The 10,470-nt window shown below is 46.5% G+C and overlaps 1 protein-coding gene across 1 annotated transcript; it reads right to left on the reverse strand.

Moving 5' to 3' along the window:
- Positions 1-3,816: 3,816 nt before the first annotated feature.
- LOC103635275 (uncharacterized) lies at positions 3,817-5,425 on the reverse strand. Its single transcript, XM_008657768.3, has 3 exons — positions 5,152-5,425; positions 5,073-5,099; positions 3,817-4,079 (listed from the first exon to the last, which is right to left on the reverse strand). Exons 1-3 carry the CDS (start codon positions 5,423-5,425, stop codon positions 3,925-3,927), a joined length of 456 nt encoding a protein of 151 aa, XP_008655990.1. The 3' UTR covers positions 3,817-3,924.
- Between the last annotated feature and the right edge of the window lie 5,045 nt (positions 5,426-10,470).

A 10,470-nucleotide genomic window follows, 5' to 3' on the forward strand; every position in this document is an offset into this window, starting at 1 on the left:
CACTCTGCCTGCTCCCGTCACTCCTATTGCTCCATCCACCTCCACAGCCATACCCGCTACCTCCACTACGCCAGCTTCCACTGCTCCTCCTCCTCCCGCTCCCGCTTCAGCTCCTCCTGTCCCTCCACCTCGATTCCGGGAGCGCGATGAGACTGAGGTTCGACCCCTGGCTACGGATCCTCGACTGTTTGACCTTCAGCGTGCTACAGCGGCACGGGTACGTAGGTTCAGATACGTACCCGTGGAGTCTTGGCTACCAGCTCAGAGAGATCCTGCAGCAGGTGACCTTTTCAGCACACGTATTCAGGAGTCGTTTTTCAGAGCTCAGATGTCTGCTCAGATAGCTCTGCGAGTGCACCAGCTTTTGGATCTTCCAGCCTTTCTGCTTGCAGCCGGTGCTGACTCTGAGGCGCACCTCACTTATCTGCCTGGCCTTCAGACCCTTTTGACTACCAGCGGCAGGTATGTTGAGGAGTGGGTACGAGTCTTCTACGCCTCTGTATGGATTGACCCGGATCATCACTGGATGAGGTTCCGTTTTGAGCGAGAGGATGTCACCATCACTGCCAGTCAGATCCGCCAGCTCTTTGGATTCCCCGAGTCGACGACTCGTCTTCACAGCCTCTGCTACGACACTTCTGACCCTCCTCGTCGCCCTCACGGCGGTGTGGCTCCGGGTACAGCTCACGTCGCGGCTCTGTTCCGCCCACCCTTCTCAGATGGGTCGCGACGTTCACCGGCAGATTTTACTACAGCAGCCAAGTATTTATATGAGCTTATCAGACGGACTCTTCTGCCGAGGATGGGATACAGGGAGGCTACCACTCATATTCAGCTTTGGCTCCTTGGTGCCCTGGTCTCTCACTCTGAGTTTGACGTTGTGGACTTCCTGATTTGTGAGATCGAGGACACCATTTTGGATGGGATTCGTGCTCGTCGGCAGTTGCCCTATGCTCACTACTTGTGCCACATCTTTGCGCAGCTGATTCAGCCTCCTCGGTTTCAGGGCACCCTTGAGGCCTCTCGCCTCGTTTTTGGATCCTACCGTCCTGCGGCTGAGATTCCTATGTCAGCTTCTGCTCCTGTTTTTTACTCTCAGGCCGAGGATGCAACTCTTCGTCAGTTCGACACTCAGGGTACAGCTGCTGATGATGATGATGATGATGATGATGATGATTTTGGGGTTCCTCCTCCGCCTCCGCCTCCTATGCCTCCACGCTCACATGATCATGAGGCTGGGAGTTCTAGTGCTGCCCCTGCTACTCCTCAGGCTATGGACCCTACTCTTGCTTCGAATCTCCAGACTCTCACTCAGCAGCAGGCTCACCTGGCAGCCGAGCAGGTCCGGTTATCTGAGAGGATGCTCTCGATGTTTCAGAACATGCAGGACAGGCAGGATGCGCTTCAGCAGCAGCTACTTTAGGATCGGGCTGAGAGTAGGGCATTTATGGCTCTTATGCTACAACAGTCTGGTGTCTCAGTACCTCCGGTTCTGTCTGCTCCACCTCCTCCGCTTCACGCTCTAGTTGTGCCATCGATTTTGTCAGGACCGCCTGTTGGTACCTCTCCGCTCCGGCCGGTCACTTTGGCGTTCACCTCTCCGGTTCTCAGCTCTGTCTGCCCGCAGCCGCCAGTGCCACCAGCATCTGCTGTTACCACTACTGCTGTGGCAGTATCTGTGACCTCTTCTGTTCCGGTAGCTCCTGCAGCGCGGCCTCAGTCCGAGTCAGTACCAGCTCCAGCTTCTACCGCAGATCCTGGATCCGAGACTGACTCTGACCCTCTGCCAGCGTTCGCTCTGCTGCCTCGACCGCGACCGGATGCGCCCCCGCCGCCTCCTCCTGCTTCAGATGTTTAGGTTTGGGTGCCCTTTTGGTGTTTGACGCCAAAGGGGGAGAGATATGAGTTGTGAGAGCTAGGGGGAGTTAGAGAGTTAGTAGAGAGTCATTTTTGATGTAATATATGTGCTTGCTACTCTCTGTACTAGCTTGATGTTTTTGGCTCACAAACTCGACATATACTCTCGTTGCTTATGATTGACTGTGTGTATTATGTTTTCACCTTATATTTTATCACCAGTCTTCTAGTTCTTGTTTCATTGATTTAACTTCACTTTTATATGAACAAGAATCTTATGATGTGTATGCGCTCACTCTTATTATTATGGTACACGTTCTTTCTGTCAAAAATTACTGAGTATAACTAACCATTCTTTCTATTGACAGAAACTTCAAAACAAACTACTCTCACAAAACTTGTAGGGTTGTCATCAATCACCAAAAAGGGGGAGATTGAAAGCATCTAGGCCCCTGGTTGGTTTTAGTGATTAATGACAACGTAATATTATATGTGACTAACGTGTGTTTTGCAGAGACAAATGGTAAGTTAGGTCGCATGACAGGTAGAAGTACTACAACGGTGAAAACAATCCCGGAGATAAGAACTCGAAGCGACGGCTAAAACGACGAAACAAAAGGTGAAGGTCTACGGAGTCCGAGTGTCAAGGAGATGTGGACACTCGCGATTTAGTTAGGTCTTTTATTCTCTTTTAGCCGTACTATAAAGAGGGGTTGTCGATGAGTAGTTTGACCAAGAGAGTTCTAGTGTAGTGTTGGTGCACAATCACACTCACATACAGTGCTAGGTGTCACTCTAGAACTCACTCACAAGTTAGAACGAAAACCGATTTGAAAATCAGCTGAAAAACAAGAAGTAGGGTTTCTGTCCCTGGGGGCACCGGACTGTCCGGTGTGCACCGGACTGTCCGGTGCACCCTCTGCTAGGTGGGGCCAGGCTGGTCCGGGGCAGAGGCTTTCCCTCCACAGAAACCCGAGAGCGCAGGTTTGAGAGTTGAATTTTAGTGGCGCACCGGACATCGCACTGGACTGTCCGGTGTGCCATGAGTTCAACGGCTAGCTGTCAGAACTAGCCGTTGGAATCGACCGTTGGCGCACCGTTGGCGCACCGGTGGCGCACCGGACTGTCCGGTGTGCCATTGCGCAGTGAGATGCCTGTAACGACTAGTTGGTGGGTGAGGGCTATTTATACCCCTTCCACCCACCATATTCAATGTCTTGCACTCCACATTTATTACAGCACATTGCTAGAGCATTGCAAGCACCAAAAGCCTAGTGAGGAGATTAGAGAATCTTAATCCGCGTTTGTTCCTCATTAGCGCTAGCGAGAGCCACCTAGAGCACACACCACTTGCATTAGGCTTCTCTTGGTCAAGCGAAAGTCTACGGCTTGTTACTCTTGGTGATCGGCATCACCTAGACGGCTTGGTGGCGTTGGGAGCTCGGTGATCACCGTGAAGATCTTGTTGGTGACCTGACTCAAGTTTGTAAGCGGTCTTGAGGGATCCACCGCGCCGGAGTGGCAAAGGATCATCTCGTAGTGAGCACTTGGTTCTTGCGAGGACCAAGGGGGAGCGATATCCTTGCGCGGGTGCTCCAACGAGGACTAGTGGAGAGTGCCGACTCTTCGATACCTCGGGAAAAATTGGAGGAGTCTTCTAAACTTTGCTTTACATTCCGCACTTAATTCAAGCACTTTACATTGTGTATTTGTTTAGCAAGTATTTGAAGTATTGTCTTAGCATTGTTGCATTTCTAGTATTATATTCTTAGTGCTAGTTGTTGGGGTGAAGTTGGGCTCTTGCTTAGCTCTTGCTTAGTCTTTAATTAGTGTTGATTTTTAGAAAAGCCCAATTCACCCCCCTCTTGGGCATCGTGATCCTTTCAACTCCTATGTTTGACACTGGGACAGGGGAAGATTTGTTATCTCTGAATGATGTCGGTGAGTTCCTAATATTATGCCTTGTGAGAAGAACTCAAGTTCCCCTGTTGAATGGAATCAACTGCGCTACAAAAGGTTGTGTTCTGACAGGTGAGAGTCGAAACCAATTTATTTGAATTATACATTTTAAGAGGCACCTTTGTCTGGTAACTCACATGCAGCCATGCGATTCGTTGGCTTCACCTGCCCGAGCACCTCGGCTACTATTCTGCAGCGACATTGCTTCCCTGGACGAATGACGTCCCCGTACACAGCCATCTCAATTATATCTAGCTCCTTATCTGTTCAGAGATTGAGTAGTAATACAATTACAAATCAGACTGGATATACAAGAACACTTCATCACATATAAATTGAAGCTTCGGATTGAGTGCCCAATATGGTATATAACAGTTGGCGATACAAACTAAACAAGGAGTTGAGATCAGTCCAATGATCCAATCTGTTGGACCAATGAATTTGTTCCAGTCAGTGGAGCAGATACTGGCACACAAACTTTAGAAGAAAACAAAAAGATTCCTCGATAGAAACTGTCTTACATCAATGCTCAGTCTATCCGTGAAATACATCAGCATGCTTATGGCCACAATGAAGCATAAACAAGATCCTAATTATCGACATCTAAATCGAATAGAAAGTACTAACGGCACTGAAATACAAAAAAACAATGTAAATTATGACATTCAACTTGGGTACATACACTGTCCTCTCTCAAAGTCGCACCTTAGAATGAGATAGCAAATATGAAGACAGGACAAGGGCACAAACAGAACTGGAAAACTACATACATAGATTAACTACCAGGTAAACAAACAAAGCTGTGGATGGTAATATATGTATATTATATGTGACAATTTCCTTTTAAATATCTCTAAATCACCTAACCAGTAATGAGATCCCTTATCTGTAAAAACGAAGCTTCCGTAGTTCCAGGTAAAGAAAAATAAAAAGTAAGGCATCATGTGAACTTAAACAGAAATACTACCATTTAGCACGGCTAACACGTTTTCAAATATTAAATATTTGAATTCAATGTTTCTACCCTGCCTCTATTATAATCTTTTCTTCTACCATAGTACCATGTCCAAACTATATGCCATATATTTCTCTGCCATCGACAGATTAAATATAAAACATAACTATAAACTAATATGCAATTTATTGCCAAAAAGATATGCTAATGCTAGTACTCAAATTATTGTTGTTTCTAGTCGTGCTCAATAGCAAGCCAATATTTCAAGACCACGGTTGAAACAAAAAAGTTATTTACTCACCAGTAAACATAATATCGCAGGAAAAACCTTGCATATCTGCTTGCGCTACCCATGCTTTATCAGATTTGGAATGGTTCACCCTGCATCTCTGCTTGCGCTACCCATGCTTTATCAGATTCACAGGAAAAACCCTGCATCTCTGCGGCGGCCTGGGAGAGCGCCTCCTTGCTCCACGCGGCGAAGTCCTCGGCGTCCTCGGGATCAGACGTGAACGTGGCCGGATCCGCCTGGAGCGCGTGCAGCTGCGCCTCGAAGCAGCAGTGCCGCCTCACATCAGGACCTGCACTGCACGATCGATCGTGCTCGTGCTTCCAGATCTGGAAGTGAAGCGAACCCGCCCGGCAGCCCGGCATCCTCCTCCTCCTCCTCCTCGACAGCCATCACCTCCTCGCCATTCCCTTCGCCTTTGCCTTCGTCGTCGTATTCTTCTTGTGCTGCTTCTTATTGGTGTAGAACTCAGAGGAGTCCAACGAGAAGCTTCGCGACGAGGAGAAGAAGGTCTCCGCCGCCGACTCGCCCGACCTCTTGCTGTCGCGGCCGGCGGCGCGGTCGTCGTCCTCGCCGTCGCTGTTGAAGACGTCGGTGTAGGGGTTGGACAGCAGCAGCTTCATCCTGCTGTCGTTCTTGCTCCGGCCACCGAGCCAGTGGCCGTCTAGCTCCTCTATATGGAGCGCGAGGCTAACAGCGCGGCGGTAGGTGGAGCGCAGGCGCATGAGCGAGGCCGGGTGAGGCTTGGGGTGGAGGTCGATGGGAGGGAGAGGTGGGAGAGGGCGGCAGCGAGGGAGGAGACGAAGAGCGCCATGCTTCGGACGGCGGGGATGCGGGCACCAATGCTGGAATCACAGGGGAGGGTAGAGGATGGGGAAGGGGCCTCCTCGCTCTCGGCCCCATCGCCGCCACCGTCTACCGCTGTCAGGGAGAAGCCTGGCGGGTGGATTCCCCACATGATTTGCCAGGCGAGGCCCCGACGGTCGTCGTTGTTGCGCGGGATGGAGGGAGCAGAGGCGGCGGTCATGGCGCCAAGGCTGCGCGAGGGGGCGGGGGCTGCGGGATGCGCGGGGTCGGGCGGGGGCGCGGAGGTTTCGGGATGGGCTGCGGCGGCGGAGGCGCTGATTGCGGGCGAGATGCGGGGCGGGGTGCGGCCGCGGCAGCGGCAGAACCATGGAGTGTGCACGCCTACAATAGCTACATAATTAGTAGTAGAGATATGCGCATCTATTTTCCAATATCTAGTTGTTACCTTTCATACCTAGTGCTACATTTGTTATTTACTTTTGATGCACGCATACTAGGTAAATCATATGGTAGGATTGCTCACTTTAAATTCGTATTCTTGAGCAAACCTACATGGTTTAAAATGATAAGCACGGCACATAGCTTATTTAACATTCCTAAGAAAATGATACACCAATTGGTATTTTCATATGACATATACTAAAATTGATATACTACAAGTGATATAACGCTTCAATTGTGTTTCAATTGGTATCATTTAACTTATATGTGCAAAAGCTCGGATTATAGATAATTTACCCCCTCTTGATATCAAAATCAAAGTGCATGTCTCCTACAAGTATTCAAAACTTGTATGCACACTTTCAGGGCAAGGTTACTCTATAATCTAAGTCTTTAAGACTAATACCTGTTTCAAGTCTATTATATGTAGTAGTCTCATTGAAAGGAAAATGGAGTCCCCGGAGAAAGACAATAAGCTTCTATTGCAAATCTACAAGTATTCCTATGTCTCACAAGTCTACAATTAGCTTTCATTTGGCCTTCAATTGGTATCTTTGAGACTACATTTAGCATCATTTACATGTCTTCTCCAATATTTGATTAGATTATATTTCACATCCTATACTTCCCATGTTGCAATAAATGCATATGCTGCCAATTCATATTTTGTTACTAGGGATGAAAACGGTCGGAAACACTAAAACCATTACCGTTTTCATATTTTTTATCGGAAACAAAATCGGAAACGATAACTCCGGAAACGGAAACGATATCGGTATTTCGGAAACATCGGAAACGAAAGTTCGGTGCGGAAAATACACCGGTAACGGTCGAAATCTAAAATACGATCGGTAAACGTATCAAACTTCACAATAAAACAAAATTGACAAAAGATCACAAATACCACAAGTTCACAATTCATGATATAACAAGTTCACAATATAATAAGTTCACAAGGATCACAAATTTATAATATAAAAAGTTTACAAAGATCACAAGTTCACAATATAACAAGTTCATAAAGATCACAAGTTCACAGACTCAAAGTTCACAATTCACAATATCCACTCGATTTAGTTGAGATAGCATGCTTACTCATGAAATATTTTTTCCTCACATAAAGGGTTTTTTCATAGCCTCACAGGAAAACCCTAAAATCTAGTGTGTGAAAAAGACAGACTGTCGGCTCTCTATCATTATATATTACTAATACATAACATGTGCATAGAAAATGATGGATTCGTTCGAGAGACCAAATCGTTAATCTCAATTGCCTTCCAACACCATCTAACCCCAAAAAAAATCTTAAAGCGTCCAAAAAATACAAAAATAAGCAATCCTTATCCAGAAATGTACAGGCGATGCGAAAAATCACATGCTGGAAAATTCCGAAAAAAATTCCGAAAAAATTCCGAGACACAATTTCGGAAATTTCCGAGACACAAATCCGGTAATTTCCGACAAAAACCGGTAACCGATAGAAACGGTCGGTAAAACACCACGCCGATTCCGATACCGATTCCGATAGAAAATTCCGAAAACCGATTCCGTTTTCGAAAAATACCGTTACCGGTGAATCCGATCGAAAAATTTCGAAATCGGTTTCCGGAATTCCGAAAAATTCCGAAACCGTTTTCATCCCAATGTTACCTATGCACAAGGGAAGTTAGTCTATTCAAATCATGTCTTGCACCTCTATTTCTCACATGCTTTTTCTAAGTAGAAGATCTCTGTCAGGGGGAGTATTTCTACATCTCTAAAGGGGGGGAAAATTCTTTCTAAAGGAGAGCACTCATTTAGGGGAGTAATAATTTTTACTGCTTCAATCAGTATCATTGATAAATCTTTTATGAGGGCAAATCTTATTTGCTTCCTGCATGCTTTTAATGTCTTCCTTTTCAGTGGTTGATGCCAAAGGGGAGAAGCTTTAGAGACCACAGCAATGGAAATTATATCAAACACCAAACACCATCAAATTAAAAATTTTATCTTGCAAGTGGTTTTTGTCTTTTGGTCTAAAATAGGAAGTAAGTGAATTATGGAGTTAGGGGGAGGCTTAAGTCCATAATATCACATTGTGGGGACACTTGTGCATCCTAGCAAGTAGATTGCATATTTTCATTTAAATGTTTGTTATATTTGCTTGCTTTGGTTGTGTTGTCATCAATCACCAAAAAATGAGAGATTGTAAGGAAAATGGACCTCGGGCCATTTGGCTCAATAGGTTTTGGTGTTTGATGATCAACATAACCTGTGGACTAATGTGTTTGCTAGTGTTTATGCTTGTAGTTCACAGGATGCGAAGAGGATTGGACTAAGGCACAAAGGATGCAACACCTCAAAAGAAGACATAAAAAGAGCTTAGAAGTTCAAGACTCAAGAATAAAAGAAGCCCAAAGAATCAGCGAAGAAAACCATGAAGTGGGCAGTCAGCCAGCGCCGTGGTGGCGCACTAGACAGTGCACAGTACCTGTCCGGTGTGCATCGGACTGTCCGGTGGGACACCCGGACAGTCTGCGTAGAGGCCCACAACAGGCGCTCTCATGCTGTAGCACCGGACAGTCCGGGTAACGGTCAGATCCAACGGTCGACTGCTACAGACCCTAACGGTCGGTGACGTGGTAGACACCGGACAATGAACAGTGTATGTTCGGTGCGCACCAGACTGTCCGGTGTGCCCGTCGACAGAAAGGTGCTGCTTTCTGTCCAATGGCTAGAAGTGAGGGGGGAGGCTATAAATACCCCCAACCGACCATTTAGAGGGGTGGGAGCCCAAGCAACATACCAAAGGCATAATATAGTATTCCCAAGTGCTCATACACTCAAGTGCTTAATAGAATCACTCGGTGATTAGCGTAGGTGCTTTGCGAAGTGCTTAGGTTAGTTAGACCGCATTAGCGCTTGCTCTAGATGAATCCTAGTTAGTTGAGTGAGTTTAGAAAAACCACACAACCCCTTGGCTCTTGCGTAAGCCGTTGTAATTGTACCGAGTGGGCAAGAGTCTTGCGAGACCGTGACAACTGAGTTTGTGTCACGACCGTCACCGTGTACCAGAGGGAACGAGGTCCGCGACGTTTCGGCCGAAAGCTCGATAGTGGAGACGGCGGGGAGCGTCCGATAGGAGCCGGAAACGGAGCACCACTTGCGCATGGAGAAGGTCCGCGGCTCTCTATGGAGTTACTCGACCGTGGTGCTTGGGCCTCGTGTGGGCTTCCCTTTGCGTAGGGACACCAACTAGGATTAGTCGGGACCTTGCGTGGCTCCGAATACCTCGGTAAAACTACCGGTGTTATCCACGAGAATTTGCATCTCTATCTTGCTCTTTAGCTTCCGCATTTATATTAAGCATTTAAGTTTCAATCTTGTATTTATACTTAGATTGTTTGGGATTAAAACTTAGACATTGCGGTGGAGATAGCAACACTTAGACAAAACCTAATTTGCACATTCTAGATTGTTTATTTGCATAGGTTTTGCTTTAGGGATTTATTTGTGGCCTAGTTTAGAGAAAGTTTTAGAAGTCCTAATTCACCCCCTCTTAGGCGTCACCCGTTTCCTTCATCTAGCCCGGCACAATCGAGATGTGTTTCGACAAGTTGATAGCTCTTTTTTGAAACTAATACAATACTCGTGCGTTGATGGCCTATTGATCTCATGCGTCTTCTCCAAGCAGTTTTTGTTTCTTTGGTTAAGACAAGTTGGTCTCCAGTCCTTATCTCCCAACCTAATGCTCCAAGTTTCTTGGAGTGGTGGAGGTCTGTTTCGATTAACGGACAAGCACACAAGGAGTTAACTCTCTTATCATCCTGGGCACTTGGATTATCTGGAACCATCGTAACCGATGGGCTTACTCCAAATCTCGCCCTTCTCTTACTCAGGCTGGATACAAGCGCTGTCTCTGGTAATTAGCTGGGCCAAAGGGATCTCCTATCTCCTTGCCTCGTTTGAGAATAGCAGGATGTGGTAGTTTTACAGTTTTCTTATGGATAGTTTTTTCTCTCTATTTCTAGCCTCCATGGCTCCATGAGATGGATGTTGTATTCTGGATCTATTTGGGTCCCTTTTTCTCTTAATATATTATGATGTGTAGCTCTCCTGTGCGTTTAAGAAAAAAAATACCCATGCGTTGCAACGACACATAAAACCAAATATTACACTTTAT

Source organism: Zea mays, chromosome 1 (genome assembly GCF_902167145.1).
Source record: "Zea mays cultivar B73 chromosome 1, Zm-B73-REFERENCE-NAM-5.0, whole genome shotgun sequence".
In the NCBI taxonomy this organism is placed as follows: Eukaryota; Viridiplantae; Streptophyta; class Magnoliopsida; order Poales; family Poaceae; genus Zea; species Zea mays.